The following is a 25,433-nucleotide window of genomic DNA, read 5'->3' as shown; positions in this document are numbered from 1 at the left end:
AATGTATGCTTACCTCTTGGTGTATTCAACCAATATAAACAAATTGCACCTGTTCTTTGTCCCAGAAGTATCATCCAAATTTAAGTTTCCCCAAACCACATAAAGTAAATGGTGGGATGGTTCTTTGAAGCGCCAGTTTTTTTTCCTCCACCTCTCCAATCTGACTTTGAATTCCGTTTCTACAGACTTCTTTCTTTCCTTCATGTGTAAGCCTTCTTCCGACAATGACGATTATGACTGCTCCACTGGCTTTCATGTTTGCCTGCCATTTCACCTGTCGAACGTATCTGACAAGGAAGCCAATTTGATGATCTTTCCTTCGTGAGGGACCACAGTCATGAAGAATTTTTTGAAAGGAATTTGCGCCATTTTCACTTAATTGTTCATTTATTTTACAGAATCATGATTTCGACTTTATAGTCATTCTAAAGTGCAAGTTGAAACGTTAAACTATATCGGACTATATGGCTAACATTGTGCACAGTGCAAAACCATTAGCACACAGTATGACGTATTAAACAGTCAATATATTCCTGTGGCCTGCATCCGTCACTTCTGTTCATCAACTATTCAGTTAAAGCGAAAAAGGCACACTTGCAAGATATCAGCCCCAGAAACTAAGCCCGTATGAAAATTTGGGCCATAATTCTGAAATTGCGCAGTTATCGTTCTGAGTGTACATCTTTACTCCGCGCGCGCCTGTTTGTCACTCGCTCCGCCTCACCGCAGTGGCCTAATGCCCGAGCACTAAATACTGTACCGCGGAGTCAGTAAGAGGTTTGTGAAATAACCATTGTATCAAACTGTAGGTGGTGCCAGATATCTCTCTGCTTTGAACGTTTTTGTGTTGCGATTCACAAATGTAGTGTAAATGAATGAAAGGATTCAGTATGTCACTATGGAAGTAGTGTAGGTCTATTTAATTACTGGCATTGCTGTTGTGCATTATCTTCTTTCGATATTAAAGCTGGCACTGTCAAAGTAAAGTCATTTTCAGGAGATCCACTATTCCTCAACGTGATCGGTGTGATATTTAAAATCATTAACTCTGTTTAACAATAATTTTTCACTTTTTCAGTTTTTCTCATTTTGATTTTGGGACGTATGTACAACTGCAGAACATCGATATGGGAATGTTATTAAAATAATATTGAACATATTTGTGCACGAGGTTGACATATTACGTACTCATATTCCGTGCCGGCCGCGGTGGTCTAGCGGTTCTAGGCGCTCAGTCCGGAACCGCGCGACTGCTACGGTCGCAGGCTCGAATCCTGCCTCGGGCATGGATGTGTGTGATGTCCTTAGGTTAGTTAGGTTTAAGTAGTTCTAAGTTCTAGGGGACTGATGACCACAGATGTTAAGTCCCATAGTGCTCAGAGCCATTTGAACCATATTCCGTACCTATTTTTCACATGTGTTCTCGATCAAGACTTCATAATTCGTTGGTCAGACGTGTCCCCCCCCCCCCCCCCCAACCCCCCGCCGCCCTCCACACTCCATTTCCCACGTCTTCAGCATCTCGCGAATGGGAGAGCGCTCTTTGTCTCTCCGCTGTACAATACGAGAGGGTGGTCCAATAAGTACCCGACCCCACAAATAAAACACAAAAATTTTGGAAAAAAATGTATTTATTTTTCGGCATAATCTCCTTTCAGCTCTATACACTTTTCCCAGCGATGTTGAATAAGGTCGATACCCTTTTTGTAAGGAGAACTGTCTAACTCCGCAAAATAGCCATTAACTGCCGACATCACGTCTTCATCTGCTGAAAATCTTCGACCACCGAGTAATTTTTTCAAGTTTGGGGGCAGAAAAATAATATGAGGGGGCTAAATCTGGAGAACGGGGTTCATGAGGTAGCAATTCAAATTTTAATTCATTAATTTTGGCCTTTGCAATAACGGACTTGTGAGCTGGTGCATTGCCCTGAAGAAGCAACACTTTCTTCTTGGACAAATGTGGCCGTTTCTGCTTGATTTCTTCTCCCAAACGCTGCAATAAGTTCGCATAATACACGCCGTTGATAGTTTTTCTCTTTTCAAGGTAGTCTATGAAAATTATCTCACGCGCATCCCAAAACACAGTCGCCATGACCTTGCCCGCCGATGAAACGGTCTTCACGTTCTTTGGAGTCGGTTCTCCAATTTGTGTCAATTGTTTTGATGGTTCTTTTGTCCCGGGAGTGAAGTGGTGGACCCATGTTTCATCCATGGTTATGAAGCGGCGCAAGAAATCAGCTTTATTGCTGCGAAACTTCGCTAAACACCAACTGAAACATCTTCACGACACTGTTTTTGCTCGAGTGTGAGCAAACGCGGCTCAAATCTTGCATACAGTTTTCCCATGTCCAAATTTTCAGATGACATACGATGTACCTCACTTTTCGAAATGCCTGCTATATCTGCTAGCTCGCGCACTTTCAGTCGACAAGCATCCCGTACCGCTTTGTGGATTTTCTTCACCATTTCTGGAGTTGTCACTTGATTTGGTCGACCACTGCGATGCTCGTCTTGACAGCTCGTACGGCCTCGTTTAGACTCAGCTATCCAATATTTTACTGTTGTCAACGAAGGAGCAGACTCTCCTAAAGTAGAATCTAGCTCAGCTTTAATATTGGTTGCGCTCAGGCCTTTCAACAAAAATACTGTATCACATTAGGATGACCAATTTTCTCCATTTTTACAATTTCACTCACAAAGTTCACTATTGATGGCTGCCAAACAAATACTAAACAATGTGGCGTCTTCAAACTTGAAACATATTTTTCATATATCGTATACTTTCTATTCCAGAGATATTTTTCAACACCGACTGCCATCTCTCAGTCAGGATAGGTACTTACCTACTTGGCGCTCGGACATTACTCTTCGTCCACACATCCGTGCCAACGCTGGCGCCAACATTGGCCAATATTTAAGGGACAGAACACACGTTGGCGCCAGCATCCACTTGAATTCGTATAAGGGCCAACGTAAACAAGTCTGATGCACAGATCACAGCCAGAGCATTTGCGGTTTTGGGCGTGAATAATAATACTCCACTGTTCCTGAGACAGTACGAAAAACTAAACTTGAAAGTAAATTCGACGACGACGAACAAATGAACGAACATTCTCGGTTTCGAAACTGCAAGGACACGAAACAAAAAACCTTGGTGCGAACGTGTGGCCAGTGTATCGATATTGGCCCAACGTCCTTTGATGTCTGACCGAAATAATAGCAACCAACAGAGGCGTACCAACATTGGAACCAATGCTATTTCATCAACCCACACATTGGAACTCTCGCTTCCAGACAATGAGATCCGCCCTGATATTTATGCCTCCTGCCAACTTTAACTCTTTCCATCTATACTATTCCATACCAGGGCTTCTCTATCCTTTACCCTCCACACGCATCCCTATCCCTTTCCTCTTGTTACCGCTACCCTACCCTAAACTCCTCTTCACCCTCTGTCTTTACCATCTTCTGTATTCCGACTGTTCACTTCAACCGCCACCCTCATCTCCATAGTTTTCCTACCTAACTACCCCCTATCTTTTCCGACCACACCCCTCAACCACATGGAACATATTCTCTCCTCCCGAAATACATCTCACTCAGCGCAGAGCCTTCAGATTTAAAGCGAAAGCGCTGTGCTTCAGCGTTTTTTCTCAGAAGAATTTCACCATTTCGCTAGTGTTTTTAAAATTGTATATTTTAGTTTTTTAGCTGTCCATCTTTGATTTTTAATGTAAAATAGGTAAACAATCCTAATGTTATCTTTCTCATTGTCTTTATATTTTTTAATTCGCTTGGTTGAAGAGCGGAATTTTCTACCACTGTCAACCCACCCCGCCCATATGGGATGAGAGGGATAAAATAGCAGCAAAGAAAAAAAAGAAAAAACCTCAAAGAAAGAACAACGTAAAATGTGGAATGGCCTAATTCTGACATCATTATGTGTCTGCCCAAAGACAGATTTTCACCTGACAACTCTCCATCCTCTCTTCTCTTCTGCCATCCTCTTCGGGTCCGCATAGTTTCCGTTTCCTTTTGTGTTGTCTATCGTCTTGTATCTCCTCCTTTCTCTCAATCTCCTCTCATAAACGTCCTTCCAAAGTGTCTGTTAGTAAACACTCCCATCTCAAGAAATGTCCTATCCAGTTCTACTTCCTTTCTCTTATAGCTTACAGCAGTTGGTTGAAGAGGATGAAAACTACCTTTGTGTTTTCTGCTTGAGACGATACAACCAATCAAAAAGAAATCATGAATGGATTCAATGCCTCAGATGTAGAAGGTGCGCTCACGACGATTGTGCACCAGGAAACCGTTATTTTTTATATGCATGAATTGCAGTTTGGACAACGATGATGAATAGGCCTTTTATTAACAAACTTCTATGTAGGCCATATTACTCTAACAGTTGGAAGTTCGCCAAAAATATGTTTTACTGGAAGTAAAATTTGTGTTTTACCATGCTAATCCGTGTAAGTAAGACTGTAACTTTGTTCACTGCCAATAAAATACTCTGTGTTTTGTTTACGCATTATTGTGTTGTGTGATTTGCGTAATCGTGCCCTCATAGGTGCGTAAACCTACCTCAAATGCGGGACATGTATACGCACTCGACTTGAGCTGGGGTAAAATGATTTTCCACTCTTAAGTGTATTGTTGAGTTAGAAGTACATTGTCACAATAATCATGAGATGGAGACATGCACACAGATTGCAGTAGTATTGTGTGCACAAGGTATAAATGAGGAATACATAAGCGGAGCTGGCATTTGTGTGTAGGTGATTCACTTGAAAAGGTTTCCGACATGATTGTAGCCGCACGACGTGAATTAACAGACTTGGAACACAAGGGACATTTCATTTCAGAAATCGTTAGGGAATTCAGTATTCCAAAATTCATAGTGTCAAGAGTGTGCCGAGAATACTAAATTTCAGGCGTTATCTCTCACCACAGACAATGCAGTGGCCGACGGCCTTCACTTAACGACTGACAGCAGCGACATTTGCATAGAGTTGTCAGTGCTAACAGCCAAGCAACACTGCGTGAAATAACGACAGAAATCAATGTGGGACGCGCGACGAATATACCCGTTAGGTCAGTGCGCGAAATCCGGCGTTAATCGGCTTGTATTGTATTGTATGTTAACCGAGAACCTGGAAACGACAGAGAGGCTCCGTCCCCGCCGCAGCTGCAGTGGTCCACAAGCCCACGACGACTACCGCAGTCCACTTCACCCCTCCGCCACCCCACACTGAACCACTCTTTCAGGGTTATTGTGTGTTTGGCCGTTTGGCCCTCCGGTGCCGCCGCCCCCCCCCCCCCCCTCCCCAGGAAACGTCTCAGACCAGACGAAGACGAGTGTAGCTCCTGTGCTTGCGTGGTAGAGTAATGATGGTGTACGCATACGTGGAGAACTTGTTTGGCAGCAATTGCTGACATAATGTAGCTGAGGCGGAATAAGGGGAACCAGCCCGCATTCGCTGTGGCAGATGGAAAACCTCCTAAAAACCATCCACAGGCTGGCCGGCTCACCGGACCTCGACACAAGTCCACCGGGCGGATTTGTGCTAGGGACCAGGCACTCTTTCCCAATCCAGAAATCCGTGCGTTGGACAGCATGGCTAACTGGGTGGGCATTAATGGGCTTTGGCAGCAGACAACTGACTCGAGTGCAATTGCTAACAGCACGACATCGGCTGCACCACCTTTCCTGGGCTCATGATCATATCGGCTGGACCCTAATCAACTGGAAAACTATGACCTGGTCGGATGAGTCCCGATTTCAGTTGGTAAGAACTGATGGTAGGACTCAAGTGTAACGCAGACCCCATGTAGCCAAGTTGCCAACAAGGCACTGTGCCAGCTGGTGGTGGCTCCGTAATGGTGTGGGTTACGTTTACATGGAAGTGAGTGGGTCCACTGGTTCACCTGAATCAATCTACATCTCCATTTACATGGATACAATATAAATCATATTGAAGTGCCTGGCAGAGTGCTCATCAAACCACCTTCAGAGTAATTCTCTATTATTCCCGAGAACTCACTGTCATGCTCTTTGTGTATGGAGAAGTATGTTGGAATGCTCTCGCTGCTGAAAGGAACGATTATCTGACAGGCATCATGCGTCACGACGAGTGTTTATTTCTCTCCATCGACGAATGCGGGAGACTGGTTCATTGGAAAGAGGAAAGAAAAGACCTAGCAGCATGAGGACTACTTTCACACCAGATTTTGAAGAGGTGGTGCTGGAACATGCTGTAGCGGACCCCACTACGAGTACTCGTAGTACTGCACGTGAAATTGACGCTGCACATGCGAATGTGTCGCCAGTATTCCACGAACAACAATTACATCCATATCACCCACAACGAATCCATGCAATGCTTGTGACTGACTTTGTACCAAGGGTTGCATTTTGTAAGTGGCTGCTCCGACGGTGGATTGATCGACCAGATTTGCTCCGAATCGTTCTGTTCACTGACGAGGCCCATTTGATCGTGATGGTGTTTTGAACAGCTGGAATAGTCATGTGTAGGACGAGGAGAACCCTCACGCTGTAGTAGAGTCACACCATTAAGTACGTTTTGCTGTGAACATCTGGGCTGGCAATGTAGGTGAGAATCTCATTGTGCCATATTTTCTACCTGGCCGTCTGAATGTCCACCTGTACTTGAGATTCCTGCAAAGAATTCTACTTGAACTGTTGGAGAACGTACCCTTGGTTGATCATGAGAGGATATGGATACAACATGACGGTGCACCGCTTCACTTCAATGTGGATCTCCGCAACCTTCTCATTGTCGTATTTCCTGGTCGCTGGATTGGAAGGGGAGGTTCTATTTCATCGCCTGCAAGGTCAGCTGATCTGAAACCCATTGATTATTTTCTGTGGGGACATCTAAAGTCAATTGTGAAAGAGACCCCAGTGGATATAGAGATTGAATTATTGCCACAATTGTAGCTGCCTGTGATATCATTCGAAACACACCAGGGATATTTGTCAGGGTGCGTCAGAATCTTGTTCGCCGATGTCATGCTTGCACTGGCCGTCAGTTTGACTCCATTTTGTACGATATAGTACAAATGGAACGTTCATTGTGTCAGTGATGGTATTTGTAATTAACTAACTAAATAAAAAAGTACACAATAATGTGATTTTATTGCTATTATCTCCTCAAGCTGGTTTCTCCAACCCTAGGTTCAATGGAGCATTCTCTATGTTCTGTCAATTTTTTGCACGTTCTTACGGAAAAACCTATATATACTAGGTTGTACCTTAATAACCGTGTTGTAAGACTAAACAGTTTTGAACACAATAAAACCAACCAAAAATTTAAAAAATTCCGAAAAGAATTCCACGTAAATGTTCCCCTGTTTCTCCTGTCCCTCCTGGTCCTACAATGTTCGGAAATGGTGGTGTCCATGCATAATAAATAGTTTGCTGCAACTATATTTAAAACTACGTGTTAAAATTATGAGACAATCGTAACTCAGTATTTTTATCCAACAAATACGAGTGAGGTTTCTCGGCGAAAAGAGCCAACTTTATTACAAAGGTATTACAGTCTGCTGTCCTCTTGTGACCTTCCTCGGGAGCGTTATTAGCGCCCTCAAAGGCCGCCCTGCATTTAACATGAACTGAAATAGGACACACCGTGATCGTCCGACGCAACAGGATATTATTGACGCCCTGCCACGGGCAACATCATTGATCTTTCGGGGTCATCTCCCTCGCAACTGCCGCAACAAACCGTACGCGTGTGCCGGAACACTCGCCTGTCCTGCCGCCCACGTTCCCACGCTGAAGGCGAGTCCCACGCTATGATAACGAAATATTCAGTGCCCCGAGGGACACATCGATTTCACTGTTCTGTTCGCTCGACTTCTGTGGCAGCTCTGTGGCGCCACAGGAGTACGATCTCAGGTCAACATCTGTAGCTGGCACACATTACGCGAACCTAATTTCCTGTTTCAGTCCACTGCTATGGACAATGAGTAAGCAAGGCGCTGTATTTTTAATGAATATTATACTGCTTCCAAAGCACGGCAACAGGATACAAGCATAAATTAAAAAGTCTGGTAAAAAGCTGACAATATATAATTTTTAAAAGAATCTTTTTAGTTCTCAGTTTAGTTTATTTTGTGATCTATTCAACTTATTCACAAAAGGTTGAGATTTTATCATGAGAGTTCTCCTAGAGAACCAAATTTTCAAGTCAGGGGATAACAAACAATCGTTTGAGACTAAATGGTTCAAATGGCTCTGAGCACTATGGGACTTAACATCTATGGTCATCAGTCCCCTAGAACTTAGAACTACTTAAACCTAACTAACCTAAGGACAGCACACAACACTCAGCCATCACGAGGCAGAGAAAATCCCTGACCCCGCCGGGAATCGAACCCGGGAACCCGGGCGTGGGAAGCGAGAACACTACCGCACGACCACCGTTTGAGACTAAATGAAGAGAAACATACTGTTAAAAAGTCAATTCGAATACAAACTGACACATTTTTACCAACAGCACTTTTCTTGTGTCCCAAGCTTAGCTGGTTTCAAATCATTTCGTATTTCAAACCCAGATAGCAGCTAATCAAAATGTTCAAATGTGTGTGAATTCCTAAGGGACGAAACCTGCTAAGGTCATCGATCCCTAGACTTACACACTACTTAAACTAACTTTATGCTAAGAACAACACACACACCCATGCCCGAGGAAGGACTCGAACCTCCGGCGAGCGGGCCCATGCAATCAGTGACAAGGTGCCTCTAACCTCGCGGCCACTCCGCGCGGCAGTTAATCACAATCGTGTTAGTTACGGTTCTGTTTTTTTTTTTTTTAGTAGGCGTTATCTCTCAGAATTACTGCATAACGCCATCATACTTTCGCTCGAGAAAACGGACGTGGTGTTCTTCAGTGAACTATCACATGCTGTTTTCCATGGTTTTAATTGTTGTTTGGACTCAATGGACCAAGTTTCGTCCACGTTCACGAATATGCGCAAGAAACCTTGCAGACTGAGCCTAAACAGTTCCCGGTTCTGTGTTGAAATAGTCTTTTGTCTTCCTTTTTTCTTCAGAAGTTAGCAATCGCGGCAGCTAGTGCATACATGGCTTCACCATGTCCAAATTTTCGCGAAGAATGTGGTGTATTGGTTCATTTAAGATACGTCTAATGACAGGCATTTCGTTCGTATTCGTTGTGCGGCCTTCATTTACCGTACTACGAAAGAGTTCAATGATTTCTTGCTCTATGACTTCAATCGTTCCACCGGAGATCGCTCCAGCTTTCGTGATTTAACTATTACATTTAATTTTATTCATTCAGAAATAAGAAGTCTTAATTGCCAGAAGAGAGCTAGATGAATATAATCCATCGCGGGTTTGCTTTGCGTAACTGTCGAATCCTTCAAACGAAAATATTTTGTTTTTTCTTAATTTCCCGAGTCACATGGCACACTAGCCACTTGCGACGGCTGTCAACAAATAGCAGCACGTCTTATCTTCTACAGTTTTCAACATACATATACACTTCCTGGTCAATATTATCGAGGCACGCTATGTAATGAGGGATTGACCTACAGATGTCGCGAGGTGTGGGCTCGACAGTATAAAAGGAGGCGGGGAAAACTATTATCAGTAGACAAGCAGTTACAACATAATGGGTCGGTCAGGAGAGCTCAGTGACTTCGAACGTAGATTAGTCATTGGATGCCACTTGACAAGTAGACTGTTGGCGAAGTGATTGTGAAGTGGAAAAGCGAAGGAACAACCATAGCTAAAGCAAGACCAGGCAGACTTCATGCTTTGAGTCACAGGGTCCGTCGAGTATTGCGGAGATTGGGGCTAAAATATCGCACGAAATCAGAGGAAAGTATCACTCGTGAGTTACACAGTGCTACCAACAGTCCAGAAGCTCAATGGCTGTCCGTAGGGTATTAAAAATAATGGAGTTCAGTGGATGAGCATCTCCTCATAAGCCACACATTTCTACAGATAGCGATGCCGAGTTGCTGTGAAGAGCGACGCTACTGGATAGTGGATGTGAGTGATTACGAGACATCAATCAGGCTATACCCTGCGGCAGTCCCATGCAAGCGTTTGGGTTTTGTGAGTCCATATCGTGTTATTTGCCATTGTGTGTAATGCCAACAACGAGGTACGGAGTAGGTAGTGTTATTGGATAGGGGAGTTTCTCGTCGTTAGGGTGTTGTCTCCTTACTGCGCTGAACAAAACGCTGAATGCGGAAGGATATGAACACATTATAAAGCATTGTGTACTGCCTACAGTAGAAGAATATTTAGAAGACGATGACTGATTGTATTAGTATGACAAGAAAGCCTGTCATAAAGCAGCATCTGTGAGGAAATGGTTTGTAGGCAATAATATTCATGAAATGAACTGGCCTGTCAGAGTCCCGACCGAACCTAATTGAACAACAGTGGGCCGAGTTACATGTTAGAAAGTCGGCTTCGCTCCAGACCCTAGCATCCAATATCACTATCTTCGATTGCTGAGGAAGCTTTTTTATTTCACGATCTTTTACAGAAAGTAACTAGATTTAAAAATTTAGGTTTGTACATCCCGCCCTCAGTTATCCTCACTTGCATCAAAATAATTACAGAAGGAGTACTAATTTCTAAATAAAAATAGAAGAAACAGCCCATGGCATTGACGAAAAGACTGTCGTGACATTTAAGCAAATGGTGAACGAAACCCACGAAAAATCTGAGTCAACAAGGTCGCACTGTCATCTGCACACACTTCCTACTGTACCCAGACGTGTCTCGCAACATGTCAACCATAGTCACTTCCAAAATCCCAGTAGAGTACCTGGAGGGGCAATATGCAGCAATCTCAGCTGGTCTAATCATGTAGGCCATATGGTCGTTCTTGCAGCATTCTCTTCCCTAGCAAGTCCCCGTGCTTAGACAGTGACACCAAAGGCAGGCGAGGGTTCGATTCCGAGTTGCGACTTCCTGCATCGAAAGGACCACATGAACTGCCCTGTAATTATTATTTTATGTTTTACCCATACTGCTGAACGCACTTAACCTGTGAACTGTCCATACACAATAGTGCATTGTATGAATGATGTTCATTAGTTCCCATAAAGTAAATGATTAATATCAAATTTGTTGCTCAGATGATCTATGGAACATAATACTGGAACAATACTACTGCTTCTTGTCAAGTTGGTCAACGCGGTGAGATAACAACAATATGAAAATGATAGATTGCAACTCATCATTTGGAGGAGGCGTCGAGACGGAGACAGATACGGTACAAAGGTCGCTAAACATTTGGCTTTCGGACAAAAGAAGTCCTTATTCAGAAGCAGAACATACACACACACACACACACACACACACACACACACATACACACACACACACACACACACACACACACCTCCTCTTTGTGGTGAGTAGCATTTTACCCTTTCCATATTGTAGTTATTCCATCCAGGACTTTCCATTGCCTGACAATACGATGAGAATAACGTAACAGTTTCTGGCTTAGAGAAAGGTAATTTCTTCGTGTCTCTTACGCACCGGCGGATCAAATTCACAGCAACAGGGATCCCAAACTACAGATATAAACACGTAACTTAATATATCCCACAATCTCGACCTTATAAGTGATAAAGCGATGGTAATACATTACGTGGTGATAATGACATTAATAACCAACTAATGTGGTACCAAAACTTCGAGCTATCAAACGCTCAAAGTTGTGATTGATGGAAAAGACCCGCCTTGGTTCGACTGCCAAGATAGAATGCTGCTACGAAAATAAAGAGAGCTTCACTGAAAGTTTAAACGGAGCCATAGGCTCGCAGACAAACAATTAAACGAAGTTAAAATTTGCTTAGGAGAGCCATGTGCGCAGCGTTCAGCGAACTCGAAAGTAAAATTCTGTCTACTGACTTGACAGAAAATCCTAAAAAGTTTTGGTCTTATGTTAAATCAGTAAACGGATCAAAAACATCTGCCCCGACACTCTGTGACCAAAACGCCACTGAAACGGAAGACGACACAGAGAAGATCGAAATACTAAACGTCTTCTTCCAAAACTATTTTAGACAGGAAGATGGCACTGTGGTCCCTCCTTCAAATCGTCGCACGAACGACAAAATGGCTGATTTGAAATAACTGACCGTGGGATAGAAAAGCAACTGAAATCACCCAGGCCACTGGATCTGACGGGATACCAAAACGATTCTACGTAGAGTATCCGAAAGACCTTGCCTCACTTCCAGTGGCAGTGTACCATAGATCACTGGAGGAGCACAGGTCATTCCGATTCCCAAGAAGGGTCGTCGAACAAATGCCAAAACTATAGCCCTATATCTCGTCCGCCGGTCATTTGTAAAGTTTTGGAGCATGATTTATGCTCGCATATTATGCCATTTCTGGAGACCGAATACATCCTCTTTAGGAAACAACATGGGTTCCGAAAACAACGATCTTATAAAATCAGGATCACTCTCATCGTCTACGAGAACGAGAAAACGGTAGATACCGCTGCCAGCTGGATGCGTTGTTCCTCGACTTCCGAAGGCTTTTAGCGGATGATGCGTTGTATCCAGAGAAGTCGCAATACTAGAAAACCATAGCGAAAGGCAGGAAGACCTGCAAAAACTGACGCTATGAGCAGGATTGGCGATTGCCCCTCAACATAAAAAAGGACGTATTGCAAATACATAGAAAGACCATTCACTGAATGATTACGCGATTACAGAAAATCACTGGAAGCAGTCACACCTATAAAATATGTTGGAGTATTTGTATAGAATGATTTTAAGTGGAATGATTGCATAAAACTAATCGCAGGTAAGGCAGTGGAAGAATCCACAGGCAGTGTAGTCCATCAACAAAGGAGATAGCTTACAAAACTCTCGTTCGACCAGTACTTGAATATTGTTCTTCAATATGCAAACGAGCCCATACCTATGGACAAGGGGAGCCGTGCGCCCCCCCCCCCCCGCCCCCCCCCCCTACCTCATAGCTCTCAGGAAAAGGAAAAAAATATAGTGTAGTCAGGTGTTTTCCTTTCAAGAAAATGATTTAAAGTTGGCATTACCCAAGTTTTTAACAGGGTAGAAAATGGAACATTTTTGTGGCTACTTACAAGTCGCCAGTCGTCTTACAAAATATTAAAAACTCTCCATACCCTCAGATCTAGTTTCCCCCCCCCCACACAAACTATCGTATGGGCGCGCTTGTCAGTATCGGGTCCTCACCAGATAGGATGTTAGAGGAAACAGAGAAGAACCAAAGAAGAGTAGCGCATTTAGTTACAGGTTCATTTAGTAATCACGAAAGCGTCAGAGAGATGATGACCCATCTCCAGTGGCAGACGCTACAAGAGAGGCGTTCTGCAGGACTTTGTGGTTTATTGTTGAAGTTCCGAGGGCGTACGTTGCTAGAAGAGTCAACAAAAATGTAGCTCTCTCCTACATACATCTTGCGAAAAATTTCACAGTGTGGCCGTGCGGTTCTAGGCGCTTCAGTCTGGAACTGCGTGACCGCTGCGGTCGCAGGTTCGAATCCTGCCTCGGGCATGGATGTGTGTGATGTCCTTAGGTTAGTTAGGTTTAAGTAGTTCTAAGTTCTAGGGGACTGATGACCACAGATGTTAAGTCCCATAGTGCTCAGAGCCATTTGAACCATTTTTGAACCTCACAGAGGCTTATCATCACTCATTCTTCCTGCGAATCATTCACGACTGTAACAGGAAAGGGGGGAAGTACCCTCTGCCACGTACCACAATGTGGCTTGCGGAGTATAGATTTAGATGTAGCTGTCGCATGTCATCATCTACTAAAGTAGACAGTGTTGCTACTTCCAGTGTTAGTCCGCTAATACAAAAGTGAGTAGTATTGAGCATTGTATGTATGTATTGTATGTTAACCGGGGACCTAGAAGCGACGGAGAGGCTCCATCCCCTCCATAGCCGCAGTGGTCCACAACCCCACGACGACTACCGCAGTCCACTTCACCCCTCCGCCGCCCCACACCGAACCCAGGGTTATTGTGGGGTTCGGCCCCAGTGGACCCCCCCCCCTCCCTCCCCCCCAGGGAACGTCTCACACCAGACGAGTGTAACCCCAATGTTTGCGTGGTAGAGTAATGGTGGTGTATGCGTACGTGGAGAACTTGTCTGCGCAGCAATCGCCGACATAGTGTAGCTGAGGCGGAATAAGGGGAACCAGACCGCATGCGCCGAGGCAGATGGAAAACCGCCTAAAAACCATCCACAGACTGGCCGGCTCATAGGACCTTGACACAAGTCCGCCGGGCGGATTTGTGCCGGGGACCAGGTGCTCCTTCCCACTCCGGAAAGTCGTGCGTTAGACCGCTCGGGTAACCGGGCGGGCTTGTATTGAGCATTGTTGCACATCAGTTAAAACAAGAAATTCGTGTGGTACGGTAGTTATCAGCGTTACAGTTAATTATTATTATTATTCACAGAATGAAGTGAGCCAGTGAAAATTTTTATCGTAGCTATTTATTTCTATTTCCTCTTGTTTCTGGACATTGGTTCCAGTGAAACCAAGATACTTCCCATTTAAAGTGGCTCCCCACTAGCTATCGCTCCGAATGACAGCTTGGCTTTTATATTAAATTAACACATATCTGCTGCAATCTGCGTGTTTTAGAATTAGAAGTTTAAAAGTGGAGATTAGAAAAACTTTGTGTATTGCCTACGTGACCTTTGATGGGATAATGAAGGAAACTATAATATGCTTATGTGTTCATAGTGTTCAAACAGTGGCGCACAAGTTTTGGCCCGCGGGTCGTATGCGCCAATCCTGCACAATTTCCATTGTGGCCTAAATAAGCTGAGAGGTTGGATACCCCTGGTCCAACGCAACCCTTTGTGGCTTGGAGACATACAGTTACTAAGTTTCGCTTTGAAGTTTCCAACAGGTCACGCAAAGAAGGCGCCTACGGTAAGTAGTGTAGTTGTCTTGATTGTTACGTTGTTTAAACCACTGAATAACGTCGAACTATGAAAGTTTAGGCCTAATTGAGAGTCAGTTGACTTGTTTTCGGACTCCAATTTAATTTTTACTTTTAGCGGTTGTTTCTTTATTCTTCTTCGCGTAAAATATGGAAAATAGTAACAAGCACTTGACCTCAAGTGTTTAGCCCAGTTTAATTAAATTACTCGTTAACAGCGCATTGTATCTATCGGAACAGAGGCGATGCACCCCTAAATTTAGCGGCGAAGTAACTGATTCGAATCTTTTATTTTACGTCACTTAGGATTCAAATCAAACACTAGAAAATGGAATGCAACCTAAATCTTAGGTCCTGTGAAATAAAACGTGTGTAACACAGGTGAAATAAAAAAAAATGAAATAAATAAAAACATATGTTGCTTGTTATAATTACAATGTATCATCAAGAACACACAGTCAAGTGTATTGAATTAATTCAGTTGTTTTCCCAAGTTAATGGAAATGAAAGATAATTAATGTCATCATACCCCACTATTCCGTCACAGTATTGTATAATATTTCGAGGCTGACCACTTCATCAGTATAAAAAGCGCCAAATGCAGTGAAAGGCGCTTGTAATGTCCTTGTCACATGCGTGTTTGTAGCAACTCCAAACACTTAAAATATAGCTCCAGCAGCTAAACAGTAATCCTTTGCTACAAATAGAGCTGACACTTTGGTGTAACGAAGGTGTTGTATAATATATTAACGAAATGCACCATCTGAATACGGTAATTATATAGACATTAGGATTAGAGCACACTGTTGTCAACTTTTCGACCTTGGAGCTGCTTCTTCTCATTGAAAAAGGTCCCAATCGAAACTGAGATTGATTTATTTGCTCGCTGACAACTGCGATGTTGTATAAGCCATCATCAGTCCATACATAATTATACAGATGTCAGGATATATAAACAACGATACATAAATATTACTTATCTTATAATTCGATTTATAGATTATCACATGTTTGTTACATAGATTATGTAGGCTACGGCACATATAAGGTTGTATTTACAACCACATTAATAGTAGTTCATCATTTTTTTCATTAGGCCTACATATAAATTCATTTGTCTTATAAAATGCTTTTTCTGTCAGCCATGTCTGCACCACCATTTTACATTTATTTTCATGTAATTCCCTTGCGCTTATAGCACTGTTACACTGTTGAAAAATATTTTGTGAGCTATTTCTGACTTAACTTAATCTAGTCCAAGGAACGTATAGTACGTTACTATTTCTGGTAACATATAAGTGCACATCTGACCTACTTTCTTACTCTTGGACATTCTGTTTAGCATACATAGGTACCGTGAGTATGGAAAGGCTGGTGACTGTTATGTATCTTACATCCAACAAAGTACTGTTTACAAGAAGTTAATTTTCTTTATCTAAATATACACATGATGACTTTCCTCTGCCAAATAAACACCTCTTGCCCCAGCAGAGATTCTCCAAAATTAGTGTCCCACAACATATGTGTGTGTATGGAAAAGCGCATAGTATTCCATAAGCATGAGCTCTTTGCTCACACAGACCTTCAGTTTGCTTAAGATACGTAAAACTTTTGCCACTTTACTGCAGAGCTTTTCTGTGTGGGTGTTCCAGCATAATTTATTCTCAAGGTATATGCCAAAAAGCTTTACTGAGCGATTTTCTCAATTACTATTATTTCTAAGAGAAAAGAGGATATGCTCAATTGATCTATTATTTGATGTCACCCTATTTTTCTGGAACCACTGAGGTGCCTTTCCCACCACGAAGTTGTTAATTCATTTGACACCATTCACATCATTATGTGGTGTGATAAAAGTTGTGTCATTAGCATGAATCAAAGATTTATAGGGTAGTAAGTTAGGGAGGTCAGCCACAGAGACAGTAAATAAGATAGGTCACAGCAAGGAGCCTTGTGAGACTCTGTATTTTATTTTCAGAAGATCAGATTTATTATTTGAATTTACGACAACCATCTCATTTTTATTTACCAAATATGATTTCAAAATGCTAGTTCTGTTTTAGTTATTCCATGTGTTTCTTAATCAAAATGGTATGTCAGACAGTGTGAAATGCAATAATGAGATCTACTAGAGTGGCATAGGCGTGCTGCCTATTTTCATATCCATGTTGTACTGATAAACAACTTCTTGTACTGCATTAATTGTTGATAGGGCACACCTGACTCATATTTGTTGAGTAAGTTGTTACACTCAATAAATCATTTAATTGATCTTTCATTAATGTTTCAATAATTTTCAAAATTATTGGTACTATCGCTATGGGTCTGTAACCTTGGGGGTGAATTTCTGTTTCTTTTTGTATGTGGGCAAGACAGTTGTCAGTTTCAGAAAGTCCAAAAATATTCCCCCTTGAAACATCCAATTATGTTTAATCCGTTAGTTTCAATCATTTGTTTCTCTCCTGGTGCAGCATACATTTGGAGAAAATTCAGGGTTAACCCAACTCCATTGACAGAGCAGTTTTGAAAGAACTGTGACACAAGCCCAAACAACATAGGACAGATATACTAGAGCATGCATTAATACTATGAAGTGGTGCATTGATAATGGCTAGCCACTAGCCAAAATCTAGATTTATTGAATAAAACCTGCAAGAAAAGGATTACTGATTACTGTGCTCTATCATTTGAAAGTCCATTGACAGAATTTTTGAGAGGGTCCAGGGGTATTTTCTGAGTATTTTGGTGTAAAATAACTGTGGTCTCCAGCAGCTTGTTACAAGGTAATTGTGTTTTGCTTGATTTCATTTACCTTTCCATTTGTTCTGCACTGAAAAATCTGCTGCACAACAGTAAAATTGTGCACTGTGTGTCTTGTTTACAAACAAACTTTTTTCATCCACTCACAGCACTTCCTGTTGAAAACAGGAAAACTCTCTTCACCCTCAAAAATGCACTCAATATGGCTCAGTTTCATTGTGTGTTTATTTTTCCATTATTGTTATTTGCACGTTAACAGTGGTGTATAGCAGTTTTGGTGACTGAATATTATAGGATCTTTCACTACTTGAAGATATTCTCATAGAGACAAAGGTAGTATATTTGGTGGTAACAAACATAATCAATTATAGTTACACTGTTACTCTGTAACAAGCCACCAGAGGCCATGGTTTTATACATGAAATTATTTGGAAAATACCCTTGAAAAAAAATCAGGTAACTTTCCAGAAAACTCTTAAGGCAACAAAATGCACTGTAAAAATGTTTAAAAGTGTACCATTTAATAATGCTTATTTAGAGTAATGGACCTGTTCTTGAAATTTTTAAGAACATTTTTAATGTAGTGTCACATGATGTGAAACTCAAATATTAAGCTACTCGTCCTAAGCTAGCACTGTGAATGCTATTAATCAATGAAGGGAAAGCTAGTTATAAAATATTCAGAATCAAGATTATTAGTTCCACCATCCTCCTGTCACTGCATTAATTTTCTTCTTCTTACTGCTGAACAGTTAATTGTGTTCTGTATGTTTTCTCATATAGTGGTCATTCTAGCTTTTCTGTAATTAGAAATTGTTAAGTACAGGTTGTCATTTTATGTTTTCCCATTTGACCAAGCAACAGCCGATCTCAGAAGCGATAAAGTACAATTATTGTTACCAGCTGTAAGAACAAATAATTATGTCTTATACCATATTAGTTAGAGAAAGCCCACATCTTTCCCCGCAGTTCATGTATGTGTTAATTGCAAACAACATTGATTGATGTGCAAATGAACTGCAGTTTCTGTAATAATGATGGATTAAAATCTCCAGATAATTTACTGTTCTGTAATATAGTTCATGACGATAAGAGTTAAAATGTTACAACAGGAAAGAATTTTTCAACCAGTCACTCAATTAAAAGAAAGTATTTTGAACTTGACTCATGGAGACAAATGATAAGAAATGGAAATAAATAGTCAAAATTGATAGTGCACAAAATAAGCACTGTAATGAAAGATCGGTGTTGCCTATATTTGCCTGCATACTGTAGATCATTAGCTATTAAAGTTTGCTGTGCCAGTAGAGACAAACTAGAACAGGAGACAATCTGTGAAACATCAGATAATAGGGCTGAACTGTCATGTGCTGCAAGTGTTTTGTTGAGGAACTGACCACAGTCTCCTTAGCAACGACCTATGTGGCATCAATTATTCACTGACAGACATTCAGCCATTGATTACCAAGCGACCAACCAGCAGTCACAGCTGAGCTGTCACACAGTAGGGAAAATGACAGTACAATTCTGTCCTTGTTGACCAGGGGTATATCAGCTACTTGCTATATTTCATTTCTTAAACTTCTTGTGTTACCATATAGAGAAACATTCTCCATATATGAGAGTTTCGAATATGGTGGTGATAATGTGATAACTGACCTTTCTCTGAATGTACTCACATTTCCTCAATACCTCCAAAAGTACACTAATAGCAATCAACCAGTATAGTTACACAGTACACTCTCATGAAAGGTATAAACTTTAGAAACTGGTAAAATGGTTATTTTAATGAAGACACCAGTAATACAAAACCAATGCAGAGCAGCTATACAATGCTGCTATAAGTTGACAGAAAAACCTTTGATTAGAATGCAGTTAGCAGGTAAATCAATATGAAACATGTGGAATGTATGTGTCTGGAAAGAGAATTGACCCTCTTTTCTATAAGATGCGCTATTAAAGGAATGTGTAGCATTCAGAGAAATGTTAGCTGATGTTCTGCAAAGACATGGATGATGAAAACAAACTGTGTATGGTTAACTTGTCACTGTTAACACTGTGTCTCATGGTGTAAAATGAAGATGATTTCTGCAAGAATTTTATTTAGTTTTACATGTGTTACAATAAAGTGATATAATGGACATGGATACAGGTGACAGTGGGAATGTACCCCTGCAGTCAAGGCCAGAAACAGCAGAGGAAGGTAAGGAAGATTGCAGAATCATAATGTGTGATCCTGAGCAATTAAATCAATAGCAATAGTCAATTTAATCTTCACAAATAATTTTGCAGTTTCCTGTTAAAAAACCATTTTTTTATTCCATTACCTCTCGTACAGTCCTTCAGAGCACCATGTCTCAATTTCAGTTTTGCGTATTTTAGTGTTTCTTTTTTCTTTCCCTCCAGTTTTCCTCCATCCTTCCACTATCTTGCTTTTTCCTCCTCTCAGTACATTTTGAACTTATTTTCTTCTCCTTCGTGCCTCAGACTCCTCCCACCTGTAACACTTTTATTCTAAAACAGTTTGTATCTGTTGCTTCTTATTATGTTATGGTCTTCCTTTGGTTAATCTTTCTTCACCTCTTGAAGTCAGCATCGTTTGCCAAAGTTATCAATCTTTGACTTAATCTTGTGTCATCTATTCTGTATACAAGGCGAAAGAATAATGCTCTTGTATTTTCCTGATTTTACTTAATGGGCTATTTATGAACTTTGTGACTCAGTACCTTATTTCTAGCAATATGTTTATGTTAGGAATAAACCATGTCTTTTTTGGGCTTGAATTGCATTGCTTTCACTGTAATTGTTTCTCTCCGAGCTTGAACAATGATTTTAGGTTGGGCATACTAGAAATTCCGAAAACTCTAGGACATTCATCTGTATTACAGGTGTACTGAGGAGATATCTTTTCTTGTACATAGTTCCAAAGTACCCCATTTCGGTTCAAGCATATTATCCTAATGTAAATCAATTATTGTCATGAAAATGTGAATTATGTAAAACATTACTTACAGAAAAGTATGTATTCTGGTTCACACACCATTACACAACTCCAGAAATATGCTGGTAGAAAGACTGTAACATTAATCTTTCTTAATATTCAACAGAAAACAGAATTTCCTACAAAACTGTACAGTCAAATTTTTGCATATTGGTAATGGTAAAATCAAAATCTTCATGTGTATTGGTTCTTGTTATGCTTCTTTGGTTGATAGACACTCAAATACCAAAAAGGAAATTATATGTGTTTGACCAATAAATACTGATGTATTTCCAGTGATACAAAGATGGAATGGAACTTTACTTGTGTAGACATAATATACAGATGTATAATATTTTTATCCATGAATGCAATAATCAAATGTCAAATTTTACTATGAAATTAAAGTTTGGTATATAGTTACAATTAGATAAACAATTATGTTGTTTATCAACATGAGTCATGCACATAAAATAACTTGAATGAATGCAGCTAGTTAGAAAAGATCCATCATTCACAGCAATAATTCTTGTAGAGCTGTATGCTAAGAACTTCATAAGTTATTTCACTTATACAATTTTTAGTAGAAAATGAGAATAATCTTATTTGTCATTTCAGTTGTTAAAGTGATGGATACAAAAAATACTCTTTTGCTTTTAATGTCTCTACAGAAGTTAGTAATGAGTAAGCAGAGCTTCCAAAAAATATAAATATAGAGCCAGTTGTAAAATGAAATATAGAAAATAATACTGAGTTTATCTCAGTCATGAACACTCCAAGTCAAATGTTTGACCAGTTTTACACACTGCAAATTTGTTCATCCAAATTAACATTATGCTCAGTGAATGTGAGTCAGTTGTTTTATTGGTGATCTCTCAGGCATCATTCACCTTACACGAGCTAAACATTTTCTTTCAGAATTTGGGCCAAGGTCAATAACTGAAATTGTTTTATTGTATTTACAATTGTATTTCAGTCAAATTTTATTATTTCTTTAATGCTTCTCAAAAACCCATTTCTTATGTTTACATTATTGTATCTGCTTCTGTGGATGATAATTTATAATTATTCCTTTTTTCTTCCAATGATGTATTACAATGAATGATAAAAAGCTTACATTTTTTATCAAGAGCACTTAGCATATACTAATTATTGGAGCTTATGTTAATAAATCAGTCACAAATATAATTATTGGAGCCTATATTAATAAACCAGTCATAAATAAAAAGAATTAAATGAAACAGTTCCCATTAATAGGCATCTCCTGTCTGATTTCTGTTCCACTATTTATTTGAAAGTTTTTACTTTGAACAGTGGTCATGCCAGATTAAAACAGTGGATATGAAGTTTCTGAGATGATTCAGAGGATCTGCCATACTGCATTATGCTTGTGCAGATTCATTCTATGATTCACCATGTTCATCCAATCGCATGATGAACACAAACCATCAGTAATGTGAAATGAGTCAAACTATACCTTAACAAAGAAAAATAGCAGTTAGAAGCTGCAATAATTGTAAACTACAGTAAACGTGCTTTAAACTAGTCAGTCTAAATTTAATGTACTAAAATGAACAAGTAAGGCAGTACATTGAAACATCAGTTACTGCCATAGGTGTACTGAACAGCAGCTGTTTGTTAGCTACTGATAGCTTAGATTTTCATTGTCAGTAACAAATACATCTACTGTTACTGTACAGGAACTGAATTTAAGAATTTCAAGGGCCTTGAAGAGGTCTCTACAAGATCCACAGTTGTGTATTTTATTGAGTACTCATACTGCTTACTTTGTCTGAGTGAATATGTTCTTCAGTTTAACTGCTCTGTTCCAGAAGATAATTTCATAAGACGATCCAGGAAAGAAAGTATGCAAAATAAGCTAACACCTTCATCTTAAAGTCAGTACAGTGAGAAATTCCTTTTAAGTTTACCTTCCTGAGCTTTTTGGTGTTGTTTGTTTTGTGTGTTACAGCCTGTTGTTACATTCTGTTCAGTGATGTTGTCCTAGTGGAGCCAAAGGAATTTTGTGCACAGTGTTTCCTTTAGTGTAACCTCAGTAACAGAGATTCAGAAACAATATGTATGCCCAGGTTTAATAATGAAGAAGAATAAAATTGACCATGTTCTTTTTGAAGGAACCATTGGTATTAATGATTTAATCAACTTAGGGAAACCATGAAAAGTCAAAATATGAATGACTGGATGAATTTCAAATGCCAGGCCAATGCCTGAAGTAAGGGGTCATGTCACTCACTCTGAACAAAATGTATGTCCATTCAGTTATCACGTGAACTGAGCCCAGTCGGATGAGTTGGGGTCTTTGATTGGTATACTTGTTTTATCAGGAAACAATGAAGTTTTTGGTATATTTTAAAGTTGTAGTTTATGAACAAGAGTCGACTTTCTACTGAACATTGTGGGGATTTTCACTGAATTTCATTTTATACCTTGTGACCCATTGCTTCCAGTTATGAAAATAAGAATTAATCATGTAAACAGAATGCCACACCATTTTAGCTCACCAAACAGCATTTTGTGGTTTATGATGCTTCTTAGAAAGAATGTAAAATAAACTTTCTGAATAGCTTTTACTCGAATTAAAAACAAAATTATGATCTTAGTACATATAGATAGTTAATCTCCTTCAAACTATGCCCACAGTTAATTTGTATTGATTTGTTGAGGGTGCCAATCAGCTATTTTGCAAGTAATTGCAACTCATTCATGTTCACTGATACTGGCAGTGAGTAGGCCAAGAAAAACTGTTTTTCTGTAATTTTACTAAGAAGGATTGACTATACAATGAATGTGATATGTGTTGGTATTTTATTTTGTTTGCAATAGCACCGGAAGTATATCAAAGGAAGGATACGTTTTTTGCCTCTATATTTCCAGTTGGAGTATTTGCTGTGAAAAGCAACCATAGTCCATAAAACTTTTTGAAGTTGATGATAACCTAGCAGATTAATGTGTGCTATTCACAAAGTATTGTACTCCAAAGCCCATGTTGAGATGTGTCACTGATTTGTAATAATTCAACCTTCAAAGGGCATGTGACTATAGTCAGCAACCTGTGGATGGATAACTGGTTACATTCTCCAAAAATCTTTGCTATTTTAAGTTAATATTGTGTGCACATAGGTGTCCATTGATTTCTGCTTACATTATGTAGTGCTATACTGGACAAACAGCTGGTGTGAGACTGTTGTGTGCCTTTGTCACTGTCAGTGATAGGTCTGTGTTATTTCAGAAACATGTTGCAGATTGCAAATTAATGTATATAAGGAGCTAAACATGGTTATTCACACACTCTCTTCACCACAATCTCAAGTCTGTATCACTACTCATATGATCAGTTTCCATCACATGTTCTCAAAATATATAAAGATTCTTCATACACAGTAAACTTCATCCCTGGTATGCCATGCTACTAATTAAAATAATCTAGAATAGATTTTCTTGACATACTCAAGAGGTCAGAATCTGTGTGTAATAAACATGGATAAAATTACTCTGATATGAATCCTGGGTTGCTGCTGCCAACAATATCAACACATATTTCCAGTTTTATCCTAGAAATGTAGCTGTATTTGTCCGAAACTTAATCATATTTTTGTGTTATCTGTTTGTGGTGTATATCTTATTGTTACTTGATGATTACACAATATAGTTGAACTTTCTATTCGTTAGTGTGGAATAATCATAAATTTATGATTTTCCAGGTAAACTGGTCATTTGTCCCTCTTTCTGTTATCATCTTTCATGTATGGTTCTATTCACACAATTAATGTCATAGTCAGTGTGTTTTTTTGTTGCAAGATGGCATTCCTTTCTATGCATCATCAATTGCTGGAATGTAAGTGCATTTTGTATCCAGAAGTTGCCTTTGCCTACTTCGTAAACTGACTCAGCACATCGGAATGCAGTTTATATTTTAAGTTCAGCTAAATGACTAGTAAAAGCGGGTTGTTCTATCCCCATATTTCAGAGAGAGAAGCAGAATAACATGTTATAAACAAATTTTAAGAGTCTCTGAACTTCAAACAAAGAATTACAGTGGGTGGCCAAAAATGTGGAGAAAAAAAAAAAGAAAAAAAAAAAAAAAAGAAAAAAGAAACATTACCAGGGCTAATAAGGTGCAGGAAACCTGTTGCCATTCTAAACAGCTTCTAGTCATCCCAGAATCGATAAATACATGCCCTTTAAGGTTTTTAAGAGAATCTTGTACCATTAATAATATTAAGATCTGATGACTGTGGTGGCCAGGGGAGATGTGACAGTTCATCTTTGTGCTCACAAAACCAGTCCTGGATGATATATGCTGCATGAACAGGACCCCTGTCATCTAAGAACACGCCATTACCATTGGGGAGCAAATGTTGTTCCATGGAATGGAGCTGATCAACCAAAATGTTCATGTAATCTTTGACAGTAAAGCGACCTTGCACAATAACCATGAGGCTCATGGGATACCATGATATGGCTGCCCAATTCATTAGCATATCCCCTCCATGTTTCAATCTTGGGACATAAACTCAGCCAGAAATTGGAACAGTGTGCAAAAAGACTCATCTGACCAAATGACTTTCTTCCATTACTGCATAGTCCAGTTTTTGTGACTTTGGCACCACATTTTCCTGTAATGAGCATTTGCATTGCTAATGACTTGTTTTGTAATTCCCACTCATCCTGCAGTTCCCATCTTATGGAGCTCCCTTCAGGT

The 25,433-nt window shown here is 40.0% G+C and overlaps 1 protein-coding gene across 1 annotated transcript in view; it reads left to right on the top strand.

The window, feature by feature from the left end:
* Positions 1-19,488: 19,488 nt before the first annotated feature.
* Positions 19,489-25,433, top strand: part of LOC126161888 (anoctamin-4-like) — a 312,156-nt gene continuing 306,211 nt past the window's right edge. The window contains exon 1 of the mRNA XM_049918028.1: positions 19,489-19,933. Coding sequence (XP_049773985.1) covers positions 19,867-19,933 — 67 coding nt within the window. The 5' untranslated portion in view covers positions 19,489-19,866. The remainder of the gene's footprint in view (positions 19,934-25,433) is intronic.

This window comes from Schistocerca cancellata, chromosome 2 (assembly GCF_023864275.1).
Source record: "Schistocerca cancellata isolate TAMUIC-IGC-003103 chromosome 2, iqSchCanc2.1, whole genome shotgun sequence".
Taxonomy (NCBI): domain Eukaryota; kingdom Metazoa; phylum Arthropoda; class Insecta; order Orthoptera; family Acrididae; genus Schistocerca; species Schistocerca cancellata.
Note: the sequence above shows the minus strand (reverse complement) of the source record. Positions and strands in the feature narration are given on the sequence as shown.